Source organism: Bombina bombina, chromosome 3 (genome assembly GCF_027579735.1).
Source record: "Bombina bombina isolate aBomBom1 chromosome 3, aBomBom1.pri, whole genome shotgun sequence".
NCBI classification, from domain to species: domain Eukaryota; kingdom Metazoa; phylum Chordata; class Amphibia; order Anura; family Bombinatoridae; genus Bombina; species Bombina bombina.
The window spans coordinates 1147550291-1147572621 of NC_069501.1; the positions used below are offsets into that span (position 1 = coordinate 1147550291).

General features: G+C 37.5%; 1 protein-coding gene across 1 annotated transcript in view; it reads right to left on the reverse strand.

The window, feature by feature from the left end:
• Nucleotides 1-22331, reverse strand: part of FDX1 (ferredoxin 1) — a 90786-nt gene that overhangs the window by 62481 nt on the left and 5974 nt on the right. Inside the window, exon 2 of the mRNA XM_053708538.1 lies at nt 13117-13241. Within this exon, the coding sequence (XP_053564513.1) occupies nt 13117-13241 (125 nt within the window). The remainder of the gene's footprint in view (nt 1-13116; nt 13242-22331) is intronic.

A 22331-nucleotide genomic window follows, 5' to 3' on the forward strand; every position in this document is an offset into this window, starting at 1 on the left:
TGCCCTTGTTCCATGACTGGTTGCCTTTCCAACCTTGTCCTGTAACGAGCAGTAGTTCCTTCCTGTTTTGGAGCGGAGGGAGTCGATGCTGCTCCTGCTTGAAGTTACGAAAGGCACGAAAATTAGACTGTTTGGCCCTGTCCTGATGAAGGGCGTGGCCCTTACCTCCCGTAATGTCAGCAATAATTTCCTCCAAGCCGGGCCGAATAAGGTCTGCCCTTTGAAAGGAATGTTAAGTAGTTTAGACTTGGAAGTTACATCCGCTGACCAGGATTTAAGCCAGAGCGCTCTGCGCGCCTGTATGGCGAATCCAGAATTTTTAGCCGTAAGTTTGGTTAGATGTACTACGGCATCTGAAACAAACGCATTAGCTTGCTTAAGGGTTCTAACTTTGCTCAAGGCCTCATCAACGGCTCTGTGCGAATCGCCTCTTCCAGAGACTCAAACCAGAATGCCGCTGCAGCCGTGACAGGCGCAATGCATGCAAGAGGCTGCAATATAAAACCCTGTTGAACAAATATTTTCTTAAGATAACCCTCTAATTTTTTATCCATTGGATCTGAGAAAGCACAGCTATCCTCCACCGGGATAGTGGTACGCTTGGCTAACGAAGAAACTGCTCCCTCCACCTTAGGGACCGTCTGCCATAAGTCTCGTGTGTGGTGGCGTCTATAGGGAACATTTTTCTAAATATCGGGGAGGGGAGAAAAAGGCACACCGGGGTCTATCCCACTCCTTACTTATAATTTCTGTAAGTCTTTTTGGTATAGGAAAAACGTCAGTACACACCGGTACCCGCATAGTATCTATCCAACCCTACATAATTCTCTGGAATTGCCACCGTGGTCGCAATCATTCAGAGCCGCTAATACCTTCCCTAGTAATACCGGAGGTTCTCAAGCTTAAATTTAAAATTTGAAAATTTCTGAATCCGGTCTCCCCCGGATCAGAACCGTCACCGACAGAATGAAGCTCAACCGTCCTCATGTTCTGCAAATTGTGACGCAGTATCAGACATGGCTCTGTGTCATCAGCGCGCTCTGTCCTTAACCCAGAGCTATCGCGTTTGCCCCTTAATTCGGGCATATTATATAATACTTCTTTCATAACATTAGCCATATCATGTAAAGTGATTTGTAAGGGCCTAGATGTACTAGGTGTCTCAATCCTACGCATCTCCCGAGCGGGAGACGCAGGTACTGACACGTGAGGAGAGTTAGGCAGCATAACTTCCCCCTCGTTGTCTGGTGATAGCTTCTTTATCGGTACAGATTGACTTTTATTCAAAGCAATATCAATACAATTGGTACACATCGTTCTATTGGGCTCCACATTGGCTTTTGAACATGATGAACAAACAGTTTCCTCTGAATCAGACATGTTTAAAACAGACTTAGCAATGAAACTAACAAGCTTGGAAATCACTTTCAATAAGTTTACAAGCAATATAAAAAACGCTGCAGCGCTTCAAAAATACAGATATAATGAAACAATTCTTAACAAGAAGTGTATTATTAGCAGAGGATTGCACCCATTAGCAAAAGGATGATTAACCCCTCAATACCCAAAACGGATAAAACAGATATCAATTAAGATTTAACGCTTTTAATCACAGTCAGCACACTGTCACAGATCTGCTGTGACTGATTACCTCCCTCACAAATGAAATTTGCAGACCCCTGAGCTCTCTAGAGACGTCCTGGATCAAGAAGGAAGAAGCAGAAAGGACTGTGCAATAATTTTAACTGCGCAACAAGGCGCTAAAACAAGGGCCCTCCCACTCCAATCACAACAGTGGGAGCCCTGATATAACGGTTCCATGCAGAAAAATATGTTAGCCATGTGGAAAAAAAAAATCATGCCCAAAGCGATTTATAACCAAAGTACCTCACAAAAAACGAATAACATGCCAGTAAACGTTTTATTAAAAAACAACATTTTTTCAATGTCATTGCAAAGCTATCACTAAGCCTGCTACCAGTCGCTGCCACTGCAGAGAAGGCTTAGTATTATTTCAGTGTTAACAGTATTTTCTCAGTCAAATTCTAGTCCCTAGAATATAACTCGACTGCCCACATACTTTTATCAGCCTGATACCAGTTGCTACTACTGCATTTAAGGCGTGTACTTACATCATATGGTAACAGCAGTATTTTCTTAGTCAATTCCATTCCCAGAAAATAAAGTACTGCACATACCTCATTTGCGGAGGGACCCCGCATGCTATTCCAGTTTCTGAAGTTACCCCACTCCTCAGAATGTCGAGAACAGCCAGTGGATCTTAGTTACGCCTGCTAAGATCATAGATAAAAAACGCAGGCAGTTTCTTCTTCCAAATACTGCCTGAGATAGAAAAACAGCACACTCCGGTGCCATTTAAAATAAAACTTTTGATTGGAATAGTAAGTAAAAACTCCAGCTCCTCTCGCGACCTCACCTTCTTTGTTGAGGGTTGCAAGAGAATGACTGAGTATGACATGTGAGGGGAGGAGCTATATAGCAGCTCTGCTTGAGTGATCCTCTTGCAACTTCTGTTGGGAAGGAGGAAATATATCCCATAAGTAATGGATGACCCGTGGACTGAACACACTTAACAAGAGAAAATAAATAGTAAAAACATAAGTAAAACGGGCAAAAAAATAAACATAAAGAGCCCTACGACAAACATGGAAAAAAAAAAAAAAAAAATACACAAAATTGTAGGGAAATTGAAAAGAGGTGAGACTAGAAAGAAGATAGGAAGGAGGAAGGAAGGAAATAAGGAAAGAAGGAAGGAAGGAAAGAAGGAAGGAAGGAAAGAAGGAAAGAAGGAAAGAAGGAAAAGGAGAGCCTGCCACTATCAGAGCAACAGTTAGGATATATTATCCAAATGGAACTTTAAAGGAACCAATGCCCAATTCCAGTTTCATATTAAAGCCCTTTGGGGGTAATAGTGTCCAATTCAAAAGTCCATCTTGTTTCTTTCTGTAGGAGTATCCTATTCCTATCTCCTCCACGGCTGAGTGCAGGTACATGGTCTATAATATGATATTGTAAGTCTGATATGTTATGACCTCGTTCTAGGAAATGTCGTTGCTACCGGTTGGTTAGAGCCTCCTATACATAATTGCTTGTCGTATGGCACTCCGATGGTTGGCCATCCTTGTTCTTATGTCGTCACAGGTTTTACCCACGTAAAACAAATTACACACGGGCAGTAAAGCAGGTATACGATGTATTGGGTGGTGCAGGTGACCTTGTGTTTGAGGTAATACTTCTTCTTGTGCCTGGGCTAATTTAAATATCTACCCACCTGTAATCCGTTACATGTTGTACAGCCGCTACTTCTGTAGAAACCCCGGTTTAATCGTTTACTTATTCAACCAGTTTTTGAGTAGCAGTGCACTGGGTCAGTCATCTGAAGGCTATCTTTGAGTGATTTCCCTTTTCTGTATCCAATCCGTGGTACCTCCATATTTTTGAAGGGTAACATGTCGTCACTTTGTAGTATTTCCCAATTGCGCTTCAAGATGCAGTTAAAACTCAAAGATAAAGATTTGGAGCTACATGGGAAATACCTATCAGAGTATCACAGAAAACGATACATTCTATTTATGGAAGGATTCGAGATAGACAAGAACAGTATCTTTACCAACCAGAAGATAATCCTTTACAAAAGGTATATTGACGACCTCTTCATTATATGTAGAGGGAGTCCAGAATCACTTCAAGAATTGGGCTAAAGAACTTAAAGAGCAGCATCAGTCATTAAAATTCAAATTTAATTGGACTGAGAAGGAAATATAATTCCCTGGACCTAAAGATCTATAAAGAAAAACACCACATTGCAGGTCATAACGTATCAGACTTACGATATCATATTATAGACCATGTACCTACACTCAGCCGTGGAGGAGATAGGAATAGGATACTCCTACAGAAAGAAACAAGATGGACTTTTAATTGGACACTATTACCCCAAAGGGCCTTAATACGAAACTGCAATGTCAATGTGTTTCCTTTAAAGTTCCATTTGGATAATATAGCCTAACTGTTGCTCTGATAGTGGCAGGCTCTCCTTCTCTCTCTCTTTCTTTCTCCTTTTCTTTTTCTCTTCTTTCCCCTTATCTATTTTTTTTCCTCTCCTTTTTCTTTACTTTTTCTATTTTTTCTTCTTATTTTCCATTTCCTATCTTCTTTCTAGTCTCACCCCCTTTTCAATCTCCCTATAATTTTGTGTATTTTTTTGTACTTTTGTTTTTTCTATATGTTTCTTGTCGTATGCTCTTTAGGTTTATTTTTGGTTTCATTTGTGTCCGTTTTACTTATGATTTTATTATTTATTTTGTATTTATATTTCTTCTTAATATATTTTCTTAGTTTATTTCGAATTTAATTCTTGTTCCTCTGCGATATCTATATTAGTATTTTCCATGCTATACCTCCTTTAAGCATATGTGAAATATGATATGCCTTGATATATGATATAGTGCAGCGAATATTATCAGCATAATAGCATTCATTGCTTAACAGATTTATTAGCGAATAGACGGTAAAACTGTTCTGCAATTTAGTTGATCTTTTGTATGGTTTGTAGACATTTTTAAGTATTTACTTATTTAAAATACGGTCTAGGTCAATTAGTTGTGCATACTGATAGTATTTAGTAATATTTTTTTTAAGTAAAGTTTCGTAGCACAGGTTGTTAGCTTATGTCTAAAATTACATGGTAATGGTTATAGACAAATGCTGGAAGGTTGTACTGCAAAAAATGGCCCGTGTGCACGGGCTTTAGGACTCAGACACAGTGTATACAAAGTGCAAACATATATAACAAACATTACAACAAACCCCACCCCCCAATTAGGACCAAAAAAAACGCAAAAGGTAGTCCATGGTAACCACCCAATCACATAGTAAACAAATATCGTGTGTAGTTAATTACAGCAAAACTAATGCACAAATCGGTCTGAACTTAATAAGTGCATGTGAATAAGATATATGTGACATGTACCATGTAAATAGAACAATATGGTCTGCATGAGAGAACAGGCACAACATAGAGGAACAGGCAAACAATGAAATGCACATTAGCATGCATATCTTACTTTGACTGCAACATAATCACTATACAGCAAATTTCATATACTATACACGGACAATGCGAGAAAACCTGTTATACATAAATGGGGCTCTGTAAAGCTGTTACCTTACGGAACCGTTACAGCCCTGATCAGAAAACATAATCCAAGTACTTCCTGAAAGGGCACATGCCTACTAGGCCCAATCAGCAGCCAGCATCAGCGTTGCCATGGCAACGCACCATTCACTGTCAAAGTGCTCATAATAGTAGTAAAAGGAAGACCCAATCGATAACGCAGAATCCAATAGCAGTGCGTGGTCACAGCAAACCAAGGCCACTGCGCTGCAAAAAACCATGTTAATGGCATTAATCAATGAGCACATAATAAAATGGCTAAAACATTGGCTAACCCTAAGGATATATATCCCCATGTGTAATATGCATTAAAAAACATATTACTAGATCCAATACAAAGTAATGTGTGTATAAAAACATCATCTGTGTATAGTACGGATAAGAGCCCATGACAAGAGGAAACAATTAACAATTGTTAAGGGAGTTATCCTTAAACCAAAATATAACTGCAAGGGGATAATCGTCTATTTGAAATAAATAATGTACCAAATCTAGTACATGATTAATACTGACCTATTATGTATAATCTAAATTAGATTTAAAACAGACGTGGACCCTCATTATTGATGACAAGATAGTCCCAAAGTCATAAAAAACAGTCCCAGTCTATGACAGTATTGAGTCCATTAGGTTGCACAGTGTTCAGGCGATAGATCCACCTCGCCTCTGTTCGGAGGAGTATCCCTATTTCTGTCACCCCCACGTTTCAGAGCGGGATATGATCAGAACAAAGCGAAGATCATTCACCGTATGGCCGGCCTCTAAGAAATGCCTCGCCACTGGCTGCTCACTCTTCTTATTCTTTATGGCAGTCCTGATGGGTGATCTGTGGTTGGCAAACCGTGTCCTGGCATCATCTGAGGTCTTACCAACGTAAATCTCCCGCAACTACAATTCAAAACAAATAGACCACCTAAGTGGTGGTGCAGGTGATGAAATGCCGGATAGAAAATCTCCTATTTGTATGTGGAAGTCCAAAAATAGAGCCAGGTACCATAGCATTGCAGCGTCGCTACACCCTGCACACCTGAAAACAGCCCTGTTTTTTATTTCGTTGGAGCCAATTAGTAATTCTGGTTGGATTGACGAGAATACTCTTAAGTATTTGAAGTTATGAATTTTCGGCATAGTATAGAGTATAGGGCAGGAAGGAAAATCTAAGAACATGGAAAGACCCCCGGGGAGACCCATTGGTCTCAGCACGAAATTCGATCACTTCAAGACTGGCTGTCTTTTTGGACCACTTTTTACAACCCCTAGTAAGAAATATGCAATCGTATGTACGTGATTCTTCACAGCTGATTGATGAAAGTGGTGAAACTCCACGTTGAAGACACATGGATTCCTTGTGACTGCCGGATGTCACTAGCCTATATACCATCATACCACATGAAAGTGGCAAACAATGTGTGATGGAGGCTTTAAATAGATATCGGTCCCCCCACTGACTTCCTCACCCAGATTCTTGATTTAAGCCTAAGGCTAAATTATTTTCGCTTTGAACACAGTTTTTACCAACAGGTATCAGGGATGGCCATGGGGGTCAAAACGTGGCCCCCTCCCTGGCTAATTTATTCATGGAGGAGTATGAGGTGACAGTAATGGGCGTCTTCAATAATCTGAAGTGAGGTTTTATCGTCGCTACATTGACGATCTCTTCATTGTATGGAGTGGCCACTGTGGAAAAACTGAGGAGATGGTTTCGATCACTTGAATGCCCTTGACAATCCAGTAAAGTTCAAACTGAGTTATGATGAAAGAGCAATTGAATTTCTAGATTTGAAGATTTTCAAAAAAGAACAAAACTTATTGGGTACTTCTCTCTACTGTAAACCCACGGATAGAAATTCACTGTTACATGCGAAAAGTAATCATCCGACATCCCTACTCAAAGCAATCCCTAAAGCTCAGATGATTAGGGTAGCCAGAAATAACAGTGAACCATCTTTGAGACAGTCTCAACTGTCTGACATGGCTTGTAAATTTATCCAGCGAGGCTATAATCCAAGGCTCATTGACCAAAGTAAAAAAATGGTTGAAGGATCCGAACTCACAGCTACTGATCAAGTTAGGGATAATATACCACGCCTAACGTTCACTACTACATATAGTCCTGCCACCAGTAATTTGGGCAAGAGTCTTAAGCAGCATTGGAATATCATCAAAAGTGATCCATCTTTACCATTTAATCAATGGCAACACCCTAGAGTGGGTTACAAAAGGAATAAAAATGTAATAGACAATCTAATGATTACTGACCCTTCCCATTGCTATAAGAAAGCTAACTTGCTCCAACGAAATAAAAAACAGGGCTGTTTCAGGTGTGCAGGGTGTACGACCTGCAATGCTATGGTACCTGGCTCTACTTTTGGACATCCACATACAAAGAAGAGATTTTCTATCCGCCATTTCATCACCTGCACCACCGCTTATGTGGTCTATTTGTTGAATTGTAGTTGCGGGAGATTTACGTTGGTAAGACCTCAGATGATGCCAGGACACGGTTTGCCAACCACAGATCACCCATCAGGACTGCCGTAAAGAATAAGAAGAGTGAGCAGCCAGTGGTGAGGCATTTCTTGGAGGCCGGCCATACGGTGTGAATGATCTTCGCTTTGTTCTGATAGAATCATATCCCCACTCTGAAACGTGGGGGGGGTGACAGAAATAGGATACTCCTGCAAACAGAGGCGAGGTGGATCTATTGCCTGAACACTGTGCAACCTAATGGACTCAATACTGTCATAGACTGGCACTGTTTTTTATGACTTTGGGACTATCTTGTCAACAATGAGGGTCCACGTCTGTTTTAAATCTAATGAGAATCCTAGACAATTGGTAAAAAAAATTAGTTTAGGGTCCACTATATCCTCTTGTCATAGGCTCCATTTTAGATTATACGTAATAGGTCAGCATTAAACATGTACAAGATTTGGTACATTATTTCCAATAGACTATTATCCCCTTGCAGTATATTTTGGTAAAAAAAAAATTGAGTTTATATTATACATAATAGGTCAGTATCAATTATGTACTAGATTTGGTACATCATTTATTTCCAACATTGCAGTATATTTTGGTTTAGGATAACTCCCTTAACAATTGTTAATTGTTTCCTCTTGTCATAGGCTCTTATCCGTACTATACACAGATGTTTTTATACACACATTACTTTGTATTGGATCTAGTAATATGTTTTTTAATGCATATTACACATGGGGATATATATATATACTTAGGGTTATCCAATGTTTTAGCCATTTCATTATGTGCTCATTTGAATAATGCCATTAACATGTTTTTTGCAGCGCAGTGGCCTTGGTTTGCTGTGACCACGCACCGCCTATTGGATCTGCGTTATCGATTGGGTCTTCCTTTTACTACTATTATGAGCACTTTGGCAGTGAACGGTGCGTTGCCATGGCAACGCTGATGCTGGCTGCTGATTGGGCCTAGTAGGCATGTGCCCTTTCAGGAAGTGCTTGGCTTATGTTTTCTGATCAGGCAGTAAAGGTTCCGTAAGTAACAACGGCTTTACAGAGCCCCATTTATGTATAACAGGTTTTCTCAGATTGTCTGTATAGTATATGAAATTTGCTGTATAGTGCTTAAGTTGCAGTCAAAGTAAGATATGCATGCTAACATGCTAATGTGCATTTCATTGTTTGCCTGCTTCCTCTATGTTGTGCCTGTTCTCTCATGCAGACCATATTGTTCTAGTTACATGGTACATGTCACATATCTTATTCACATGCACTTTTTTTTTAAGTTCAGACAGATTTGTGCATTAGTTTTGCTGCAATTAACTACATACTATATTTGTTTACTATGTGATTGGGTGGTTACCATGAATACCTTTTGGCGTTTTTTTTCCCCCTAATTGGGGGGTGGGGTTTGTGTAATGTTTGTTATATATTGTCCGCACTTTGCATACCCTGTGTCTGAGGAAGGGGATACTTTGTCCCCAAAACGTCACTACTTTCACAGTAAAAGATTGTTTTTGGAAAGACCAGAGAGTGCCAGTTTTGTGTTCAGAGAGATATATAGAATATATATATATATAAATATATATACTATATAGATATACACACACATACATATTATATATATACATATACATACATATAATATATACATATATATATATATATATATATATAATACATATATATATATATATACATATATATATATATACATATATATATATATATAATATATACATATATATATATATATATACATATATATATATATATATACATATATATATATATATATACATATATATATATATATATATACATATATATATATATATATATACACACACATATACATATATATATATATACACATATATATCTATATATATATATATATATATATATATATATATATATATATATATATTTATATATATATATATATACATATACACACATACACATAATATACACTAGGGTTGCACCGATACCATTTCTTTAAAGTGATGGTAAACTCTCCCCTTTTTAAAATCAGATCTGGAATGTAAGCGCTAATTTAGATGGAGTTTAATTCATTAGCTGTAATGAAGATGCGCTATAACTTATTTTTTATTATAGATATTGAAATTCAAATACTGCATGCTCCTCCGCCCACTTCAAAAGTAACATTTTTGTGAGCTAACAGATTGAATTGTTGTCCAATCAGTGCTCTTCCCATCTGACACTTTTGTTTGTAGCTAGAGCATTGATTGGAGAGTAATTCAATCATTTAGCTGACAGGAAAATTGACTTTTGAAGTGGGTGGTGTTATGTGGGGTATTTGAATTTCATATCTATATTAATAACTAAGTTATAGCGCATCTTCATTGCACATGATGAATTGAACTCCATCTAAAATAGCGCTTACATTCCAGATCTAATTTTAAAAAGGGGAGAGTTTAACATCACTTTAAGACCGAGTACAAGTACCGATACTTTTTTTTTCAAATACTCACTGTTACCAATTACCAATACTTTTTTTATGTCATGACAGTTTACAAAGCACAATCCAGGACTAATGATTTAAGATTGCTGCTTTGTAATTATGAAATGTATCTCAAAAGACATTTTGAAATAAAACAGTTTTATGTGCTTGTTGTCACAAAGTTCACAGAAATTGTTTATATAAAATAAAAAATTACAATAACATTAATAATAACAATAAATAACAGCTGCAGCTGGGTCTGGAAAGCTACAATTTAAAAGGGGTGATTACATGGATGCAATTGGGTTGTAGGGTGCCTATATAACTCATCAATCTGACATTTGTTCTTAATACAAAGTTATATAATTTAATTCTGAAAATAAAATGTGTAAAGGAGTATCCCAGTAATCCCCTTTTAGAAAATGGGCATTTGCATTCTACTGACTCAACAGAAAATAGGGCTGGGTCTTCATTTTTTTTCCAGGGATGCTTTTTATTCCAGTCCAGCCCTGGCTAAGGATGTTCCTCAGAGTACAGTATGTTTTAAGCATAATTGTGCAGGATGAGAACTAGCAGTTATAACAGGCAAACTAGCAATTAGAATAATTTTTCAAAAGTAAGTGGCAGCTTTTGGAGCACTGCTCTGACATACAATAATACAAATAACAACAATTCGTATTGGCAGAACAGAAGTTAACAATTTTTAGTTAAGTCCTCCATTCCAACTTAAATGAAATGGGAACATGCAGTTTGAAAAACGCCACAAGATGGCGTATGAGTAGGAATTGGAGGTATTGGTTTATGTATCGGTGCATTTGCACGAGTACAAGCACTCATGAAAATACTTTGGTATCGGCACACAACACATTACATACACACATATATATAATAATCAAGAAAAATCACCTGCGCTAAACCTATGTAGAAATGAGCTTGTGCGGCTCAATATTGCCCTGAAGTGTGTATGTATTTGTATAGATGGGAATCCCTGATTGTAATGTTAATAGTATTTCTAGTACAGATAAATTCAGTGCACCATATACATTATACAATATACAACAAACTCTAATCCACCAAATTAAAGTAGCGTGCTGCCTAGTATTGACACAGTGTACCCGTCACTGTTAGAAATATTAGTTAAAGGGACAGTAAAGTAAAAAAAAAAAAAGCTTTCCTGATTTAAATAGGCATGTAATTTTAAAACAACTTTCCATTTTACTTTTATTACCAATTTTGCTTTGTTTCTTTGTTATTCTAAGTTGAAAGCTAAATCTAGGAGGTTCATGAGCTAATTTCTTAGACCTTGAAGACTGCCTCTAATCCTGAAAGCATTTTGACAGTTTTTCACCACTAGAGGGCTTTAGTTCATGTGTTTCATATAGATAACATTGAGCTCAGGCACGTGAAGCTCCTAGGAGTCAGAACAGAAATAAGGGGGTCCTGGCAGTTTGCAGAGGCATAGATACAAGGTAATCACAGAGGTAAAAATTATATTATTATATATACACACACACACATATATATTTTTTTACAGCAATTATTTTTCAATAGCTAATCTCCACCAACCATTTTCCTTATTTAGATGAGCCAATATGGGTTTTAATCTGCAGGCAACAAGGCTAGCAACTGTCATATAGTATAAAGTTTCCTTTATTTGTTGCACTGGTAAATCCTAGCGTTTCACAAACCTTAGGATTTACTATCACTTTAAAAGGAGCCGAGATTGAGGGCTTTGAATACCCTCCCCCCACTCATCCAGCTTCCTTAAAGTGATGGTAAACTCCGTTACTGCTAAGTACAGATTTCGATTATTTAGTACTATATATTATTAAACACCGTTATCATTTCAAATGTTTAAATTATTTTTATTAAAATTTATCGATATTGACAACCATTGTTGCACCCGCATCGCTCCGCCCCTCTTATTTCGTTGCCTGAATAAACTGGATGCTTACCTAGTCTCCACCCTCTCTGCACGTCAGACAATTTGCGCGCTCCCAACACTGAACATTTTTAACGCATCGCGCATTGAGCAAATCACGTATGCCAAGTAAACATTGAGTCACGGGATTCAATGTTTACTTGTTTCAGTCTGAAGGAAAAGTATGACTTGAGAGAGAGTGCGAGCAATCGGTTCCTTCTAAAACGAGCATTACGTGCATACAATTAATGCTAACCATCCCCTCCCACTGCAATATTCCTAAGTAAACCAATGAATCGTTGACAATAATACACGATTCAATGTTGACTTATGCGTGCCGTGTGTAAAAATCAGAGAAACAGCGCATGCCTTCAAAATACATGTTCGCGCAAAATCGTCCAATTGCATTGAAAACGCTCCTGATTGGATGGGCGTATTCTTAGAAGAATGCAAGACTGCGCTTGCGTTAAATTGTGTTGCATAGAAGTAAGCCTGGTCTGGCGACAGGCTTACTGATTGGTAGAATAATATAAACAACCGATATGATGTCCCAGGGGGCTGGAGGTAGACTTCATTAGACAGAGTTATTATATAACGATTTGAAAGTGATTTTACATACATTGCATTACACTGAAATTGAGTGTCTAAATCGAATGTAATCTAACAATAGCAATACTATAATCTATTGATATGGAGTTTACCCCAGCCCTTCACAGAACTTTTGGGTTCTCGGGGAGCAGTTACATCACCGGTATCCCTGAAATTCCCGGGTAATGCCAAGGCACTAGTTCATCATGCATGCGGACGTGTAAGGTCTGGGAGCGCAATGAGCCAAATCTAGGAATGATTTAAACACCCTATGGAGTAAACCAACTCAGGGAGAAAATATTCTATATATTTTTTTTTTTGTTTTAAATGAAAAAATATATTTAGTCTATTAAATGACATAAAGGCAGTGTCCAGTGCTAAACCATAAAAAACAACTGGCATTAAATTTATTTGTTTTTAGTCAAATCATCCATGCTACACTAAGGGAACAAATACTCACCAAAACCATCAATGTCAATATTTTTTTCTATAACAACTCTCAGAAGAGATTCTCCAAGTTTTCCTTCTGCTACAAGTGTTTCTCCATCACGATTGATGAAATTCACTGTGACTTTGTCATTTGAGCTAAAAAAGGCAAAAACAATGATTTAACCAATCACAGAAACGTGGTATTTCATAAGAAAGGACATAGATATTTACAACAGGTCAAGTTGTAATAAACCATCTATTAGAAACGATTAAAAACATCCCGGACGATTCAGGCAGAGCGTGCAATTTTAAAAAAACTTTTCAATGACTTCTATTATCAAATTTAATATATTCTCATGATATCTTATGTTGAAACACATAATCTAGGTGGGCTCAGGAGCAGCAATGCAATACTGGATGCGATCTGGTGATTGGTGGATACACACATATGCCCTCTTGTCATTCGGCTCACAAAATGTGTTTAGTTAGGTCCCTATAGTGCATTTCTGCTCTATACTTTGTGTTTAACCCCTCTGCACGAGTTAAAAACACTCCAGTTATATGCAAGGAAATGGAGTTTAACACATTAGAGCTTGTCCCTTTAAGATGAGGGTTGTAGTGGTTCATCAGAAATTAGGGGTGTCCATGCGTTTTTCATGTGGAGAGCACCAGTGATTAATGGGCAGTTGGCCAGGAGCCACATTACGTTCATACTCATATGTTAATGATAACCCCTCAAAATTAAATTAAAATCACATTTTCTAGTAAAATTACATGGGAAATGAGGTTACTTGTAACAAATCCTATTTAACTGCATATATAAATTCAAATGTTTAAAAAAAAAAAAAAAAAAAAAAAAAGTGCTTGCAAATACACATTCTTAATAACCTATTGAGAAGTGGAAATCTGCTTTTTCAATAAATTAAGTTTGCCTTTTTCTCTGCTGAGTGGCTGCAGTGGATAGCATAGAACCTTTGGAAAACTGTATGTGGCCTACAGTCTGCAGTTAAGGAAGCTGTGGTCTTAAAGGGACATGAAACCCAAAAAATTATATACCATGATCCCAAATAGAGCATACAATTTAAAACGACTTTCCAATCGACTTAACTTTATACCTCCTATTTCAGTATCCTCTACTGAAGGAAGCAGCAATGCACTATTGGGAGCTAGCTAAACACATAGGCAATCTAATGATAAGGTATATTTGTGCAGCCACCAACCAGTAGCTAGCTCCCAGTTCCTGAGCCTACCTAGGTATACTTTTCAACAAAGAATACCAATAGAATGAAGCAAGTTAGATAACAGAAGAAATTGGAAAGTTGTTTAAAATTGTATGAGCTGTCTAAATCATGAAAATATTTGTTTTTCATATCCCCTTTAATATTCCATATAACCCACATAAGAATGTTTCTATTGCATCAAGTCATTCACATAAGCCTGCTTTGGTTGCGTCCATGTAAGGGGCATATACCCATTAAAAAAAAAAAAAACTCCAACAGCCAATCAGCATCATCAGTGCGAGTTAACAATTTCCAGTGCTCTCTTGGGATTTCATCCTAAACTTGTGAGATTTCATAGTAACAGTCTTATGAATCCATTATTTTTTTGTTATTGACAAAAAAATAGGGAGTACACTATATTAGTTTGTCAAGTCAGTTTAAACAAAAAGCTGAGTATCTGTGTTTTAGGTGGGGGTCTGTGTGAGTGCTTCTGGGTTTTGTATGTGTGTAGTTACTACCTTTACCAACATTTTCAAGCTTGACTACACTCAACAATAAAAATGTGCATACCCATGGGGGGGGGTCAGGCATCGGACCATATAGACTGCATAAACTTAGAGGCTCCGAACTCAAGACAGATAATCCGCCAGTTATCTGCGATTATTGTAAGCATCCCTTCTTAATACGTTTTGCTGTGCTGATAAATGTTTTATTGTAAACTACATTCAACGCCAGAGCACTAGACTGGAGCGTTAGAAGCCGATGTGGCAAAACAAACCTCTAACAACTCCTGCGTAGAGCAGTTAACATTAAGCTTCTGCAAACTTTTGATTGGATATCTAAACAGATGTCCTATATAGTAATGTAAGCCCCTCCTGGATTGATTTTTGAAATTGTTATGCTGAATAGATTTGATCAAATATTTAAGATTTCTAAAAGCCACAAGAAGCAGAGAAGGTTATGGTCAGACCTGTAATGACAGAGGATAGAGTACCTACTGTTCGGCAAGAATTCTTCATCATGCGGCACAGCTTAGATGTTTGAGAGAAGCGATGGACCAAACCCTCTATTGAGCCAAGAGTAGGAAAAGGGTCTCACTCTTGCCTACTCCACAGGTGTGTCGGCCAGCCCCTTAGAGCAAGGTACAATCTTTTTATGGGAACGAGGGGGAAGACTATTTCTTAGAGAATGTAAAGTTGGCAACTACTGATCGCTATATGAGATGTGAGGTACCGGCAACCATTTGGGACTTATTCACTTTAGCAGAATTGAGAAAAGATGTGGACAGCCTATCTGAAGCTATTCTGCTGCAGACTGATTGTAGTTACAAGACGGTAGAGTTCCAGCAAGTAGTGATGTGTGCTAATGGCCTACTAATGATAGACAATTATTTTTTTTACAGGTTTACTGGTGCAGAGCTGTGCAGATTTGGAACAGTAGCAGAGAGTCAGCCAGTTACGCTTTGCCCAAGAAGTATGGTAGACATAGTGTAGGGATTAAAGCTAGGGTGGGGTGGAGAACACTATCTCATAACGAATCCAGGATGGACTATGTTTTATTGTCTTTCTGGAAGCTTAGTTACATTGCTTTTATTACTATTTTTTTTCTTTCTGTACTATTCATTATGAAGATGCTTTGTAAATATCTGATATTTGTTCAGTTATGAAACTTACTCATATAAATTTATACTAGCACTGTTAGTTAGTATGCCTGTGCTTTAGTAGTAGTCATCTTGAGTGTTAGAAGTGTTCACAGATATGGAGACAGATGTACCATTCTAAGAGGATACAGGAACTGCTGAGATTATATTCTGTTCTGATAGTATATACTTAGTAGAGAGCCTAAATTTATTAAATTGGCTAGCCCCAAGGCAGAACATGCAGTGATCTGAGATGTCATGACAGAAAATGCATCATGTCTGCAGAAAAAAACAAGACACTTTCAAAACCTGTTAGCGCTTTACCTTTGCAGAACTGCTCCACATTAGACTGTTCTCTTCAAACAGCACTATGACCTGGCTGCACTGTGTACATTTTCCTTAACACAGTGCATCCAGAGCAAAGTGCTGTTTGAAGTGTACAGTTAAATATGCTGTAGCGCTTCAAAGCAGCAGTGCATTGATTGTTGACTGGCTCTCAAATTTTTTTCAAACTCGCCCCCTAGCCTTTCCCACTCTGCAAAGCTGTGTTTTCTGAATGCAAGACATTCATATGAGCAATGCACCGTTTTTATTTCTACATTTCTATGTTAGAGTAAGAGAAAAGGAAACAAATTTATTCAAAAGACATTTTACAATTTCATTTTTTGTCTGCAGCTAATTTGCAATGCAATTTTCTACTACTGCACTATATTGTAAAAATATTTGTAAAAAATTGCTTAATTCTCCAGTTAACTTTAACTAACACTTTGCATTTGAAATGGTGCTTTAGTGTAAACGCCTAATTTAAATTGAATTTTATTTAAAAATTGACCTGCAGAAAATTTTTCACTAAAAAAAATCTTATCGCAGAAAGTGAAAAAAAGTTCTGCCGGTTGGTTACCTTCTATAATATCACCTAGCTCCCAAGATACTATTGAGGATCAGCGAGACGAGTTACATAACCTGTGATTCTTTCCTACATATATACTGCTTTATTTTTAATCTCATTGCATTTTGTATGGTACAGAATTATTTAATACATATTTTATTGATACTGTAGTTGCTCATTTATCATCACTGCAGTAAGTGTTAGGTTTAGAAGCACTATATTGTGCCATTAGATAACTGCTTCTTTATTAATAGTTTGACTATATCATTTAGTAATATACCCCTCCTCTTGTTGGGAATTGATATAGACATTTTTCTACTAACCAATCATGCTGTCTAACTACCTGCTCTAAAAAATGAGTCACATAATAGCATAATACCCTACCAGTAAAAGATTGTGGACAGTGTATCATTGATAGGTCATACCGTTGGTACCAACCAATAATGCTTACACAATTATGAAGCCTATCAATTGAGATTAGTTGAGATTAGTCTGTTAAAAGGATATAAAACCTAATTATTATTTTTTTCATGATTCACATAGAGCAATTTTAAGCAACTTTCTAATTTGCTTCTATTCATTTTTCTGCGTTCTCTTTATTTAAAAAGTAGGAATGTAAGCTTAGGAGTCGGCCCATTTTTGGTTCAGCACCTTAGTAGTGCTTGCAGATTGGTGGCTAAATATAGCCACCAATAAGCAAGCGCTACTCAGGGTTCTGAACCAAAAATTGTCCGGCCCCTAAGCTTAGATTCCTGCCTTTTCAAATAAAGATAGCAAAAGAACGAAGAAAATTTGATAATGGGAGTAATTTTAAAATTGCATGCTCTATTTGAATCATGAATTATTATTTTTTTTTATTAAGGGAATCTAATTTATATCAAATAGTTCCTACCTTTCACATCCATGCTGAGTAATATGAAGACCCAAAGGGTCCAAAAGTAGCCCTATATTGTCAGATCTCCTCCTGTAACTGTCAGTTACTATTAGAATTGAAAGTCCAAGTTTGTCAAAGGAAGTGAAAGATCAAAATAAGTTTAATTAAAAAGGTCTCAATTCTATAGATCGCAAATGGTTACATAACTTTTTTTTCTGTTGTGAATTTAACAATAACCACAAGATTTTTATTTTCTCTGTATCATAAATGTTTATACAAAACTTTGCTACCTGTGTTTTTGACATTGTTCAGTTTTCAATGCCCAAGAGATGTGGTTATATATGTACCTTGACTATCTGTTATGCCATTGATTATACCTCAATAAAAGAATATGAAATAAAAAATATAAAAAAAAAAGATTGTGCATACATTTTGTATCTATTGGCAGCCCTGCACTTGCTCTTTGCTAAATAATATACTAATGGCACAACTTAAATGAGTGGTGAGGAACAACACTGATGTAAGCAAGAGGGATTTACAACTACAAGAAATGTCACAATGATTCTTGAAACATGGCTACAAACCCTTAAACTACAGCTACAGGAGGCACTGACATCTCAAATGCAGACTAGCAAGGATCAAGAGACTAAGATTGACCTTTGTGACCAAATATACACCTCATCAGGATAAACAAACAAAGACTACTACAAGTATACTGAGCATAGATAAATATCTTCTCTTCAAAGAGTTTACACCCCCACAAATAGGATTTAACAGACAGAAATCTTAAAGGGCCATTATACACTCATTTTTTCTTTGCATAAATGTTTTGTAGATGATCTATTTATAAAGCCCATAAAGTTTTTTTGTTTTTTTTAAAAAATGTATAATTTTGATTATTTTTAAAGAACATTGCTCTGATTTTCAGACTCCTGACCAAGCCCCAAAGTTTTATTTGAATACCGTCAGCTACCTTCTCCAGCTTGCTCCTCTTTGTGTAAAGGGTCTTTTCATATGCAAAAAAAGGGGGAGGGGGGGGAGTGTCTTATTTCCCACTTGCAGTGGGCTTTCCAACTGCCTTTTCAACAGAGCTAAACTGAAAGCTTCTAAGTACGTTTTTAAACCATTTTATACTGGATTTTTATATCAGTATCTGTGCATCTTATTCTTTATAGTACTGTCTATTACATGCAGTTATATGAAAATGAGTGTATACTGTCCCTTTAAGAGACTATTTAGTTAAAACAGATTTATCTTTACAAGTCTAAGAGTTAAGAAATACCAAAATGCGTTGTTTTCCGTTGTGTAAGTTGCACTACGTGCCCTAGCATGGTATTAGCGCCTACATTGCAACAAGCCTTTAAGACTAATTAATACATTATGGAACATTATATGACTTGTACCAAGAAATATATGATTTACCCGGGTTGCTTATGTTGCTGTTTTTATGTAGGTAAGCCTACCAATGATACTCACACACATATGGCAAAACATTGTTTAGCAATCAGGACTGCACTCTACACAGGAAAGGCAGAGCAACTGAATATTTCTTAGCAGCTAAACATTAAGTTACTGACTTGTGGTTCAGTTTGATTGACCATGTCTCTCCTTTGACATGTTGGGGTGATAGAGCCAAAACAATACTTCAGAAGGAATCGTTTTAACTATATGAACTTGGGACCCTGACACCTAGGGGTTTGAATGTACACTCTAGTTCAGCGATTTCGAACCTATGGCACTCCTGCCACAGGTGGCATGCAGAGTCCTGTCTGTTGGGACGCGAGCCTCAGCTCCACAACTATCTCGCATTGTTCCCTAAGAGACTCGTCCAGCCTGTAAATAGCACAGCATGCCTGCGCAAGATTACGTAGGTGGATCGTGACAGCTCAGCGCAACTTGTTTGCACTCACAGTGAAGCGCGCGCAAACAGTGACAGCACCAGGGGAAAGTCCAGGACAGCAGCAGTAGCGGCAGGAGAGGTGGCGGATTTCTAAACTTAAGGTAAGTTTCTGGGCAGGAGCAGACTGACCAGGCAATTTGGACCTTGAAAGGAGGCTGTATTTTTTTTTTTCTAGTTGGTTCTTAATTTTAATTAATTTAATTTTGCTGCTGGGAAATGTTGCTGCCTGAAAATTTCTTGCCTACACTTCAGAAAGCTGAGCAACCTTCAGGCACACTGATTATGTGGACAGCAGAGAAGGCTCAGTACTGGAGACTGGCATTATTCACAGGGCAGAGCATACAGGTCAGGAGTTATGTGAAACAATTCTGTAAAAATAGCTTCTTTCACTTATAGCTGATTTTTCCACTTCTACCCCATCGGAAAAAAAAAAAGTTAGTGTGTTCATGTCTGGCAACCAATGAAGTTAAAGTAAATCCTCTCTTCATGAAATGGCAGACCAGTTGTTGGTCTTCTCCTCTCCCCCCCCCCCCCCCTTTTATTTCTCTATTGGTACTTTCAGATAAATAAGTTGCTTTCGTGTTGCAGTTTGGGTACTCGGGCTCAAAAAAAGTTAGCCATCCCTGCTCTAGTTTATTATTGTTGGTTTAGCCCATAGGTTCTTGTTGTGATCTCAGTTTAGATAAGACGTAGTGTTCACTGGATTGTTTTTCCTAGGCACTAATCTCATTCTATGTTGGCTATAAACTAGCAGGGAGAGAATTCTTAAAATACTTGGAAGTTCATATCAAAAGAGGTATTAATATAACTGTGTTGGTTGTGCAAAACTGGGGAATGGGTAATAAATAGATTATCTATATTTTTAATAATAAAAATTCTGGAGTAGACTGTCTCTTTAAATATACTAAAATGGGCCTAGATCAATATCTTGGGTTGTCTACTTTAAAAATATATTTAGTTTTCATAGGTAAATAAAAAAACAAAAAAAACACAAAGGCTCTATTTCTGTTTAAACAAAGTGATAGCAAAAATTCGAACATATCTCTGGTACTTTGGCCAAGTTTTTCTCTGAAATTACCGGTAGTGAAAAGGGGTTTAACAACTAATATAATGTTAAAATAAATGTCTCTCTTATCTGCAGGCTAATCTCTGCATTGAATACATTATTATGTCAAGCATATATTTACCGTTTTAAGCCTCTACTTTCATTTCCATTAAAGGAACATTAAATACATTTTATAAACATAGTATTGAAGATATTCTCTACCTTCCTCTAGTCATGGGTGCCACAATGTTGAAAACTAAGTTGTCTCCAGATACTCTCCATCCCATCCCCTTTGCTCTTCTCACAACCTCCTACTCTCCTCCTCTATTGTTACCTCCTCACATTCCTATTTACATGGCTTCTCCAGACTGGCTCCCATCTTGTGGAACTCTCTGCCTCGCTCCACAAGACTCTCCCCTTGTTTTGAAAGCTTCAAGCGCTCCCAAAAGACTCTACTGTTCAGGGATGCATACAACCTACACTAAACTTTCCTAATCCCAGTTCCTCTCCTCTATTACTAGCCACCATGAACCCCCTTAGCATGTAACCCTACAACTGTTTGCAGATCACCTTCATAAGAGCTGACTACAACAGTGCGAATCTCGGCAGGGCCCTCTACCTATTTGATCCCTATAAATGTTACCTTGTATACCGCCTATGTTTATAGAGCTGCGGAATCTGTTGGCGGTCTATAAATAACCGATAATAATATTAATAACCGATAATAAAAAAAAAAAACTAGCTTTCACTGCAATCCAGTGCTGATGTGTTTGCACATGTGCAGAAACTCTCCTTCAGATACCTTCAGAGAAGCCTAAGTTCTAAAATGGTGGCACCTATAATTAGAGGGAGGTGCATAAAATGTATTTAGTGTTCAATTTCACATTAAATTAATATTTTAGTGATTTTTTTTTACCTCAATATGGAACTTTGATATAAAAATATCTTATTAAGCAAAATCATTCCTTGCCTCCTTAACCCCTTAAGGACCAAGGACATGTTAGGCACGTCCTCCAAAAAGTGTCAGTTAATGACCAAGGACGTGCCTGACACGTCTTCTGGGGTTTGAAGCGCTGGAAGCGATGGTGATCGCTTTCAGGGTATTGCAGTGATGCTTTGATATTGAGGCATCACTGCAATACCCTCTCTGCATCGGCCATCGATGGTGCCGATCGTTGGTGGGTGGGAGCGCCACATTGCCATTAGATTGTAGGGAGAGGGTAGAGTATTGAGGGGGGGCAGCTACACTACAGAAAAGTGGGGGGTTATTTATTTAAAAACAAAAGTTTATTTTTAACAAACTGGATTGGCGGCAACTAGGTAGAGGGGGGAGGCTTAGAGAGCTGTTTGGGGGGGGGGTCACAACACTGCAGAATATAGATATATATATATATATATATATATATATATATATATATATATACAGTGAGGCCTCGGTTTACGAATTTAATTCGTTCTCCGGGTCGTTTCGTATTGCGAAAAATTCGTAAACCGAAACACGTTTTCCCATAGGAATGCATTGAAAATCAATTAATGCGTTCCGGAGGTCCGAAAAAATTCAAATAAAGTGTCCAAAAAATGCTCCAAAAGGCTCCAAAAGGCTTAACAACTTGCTGCAAATGGCTCCAATGTCTCCAAAAGGCTCCACAACTTGCTGCAAATGGCTCCAAAAGGCTTAA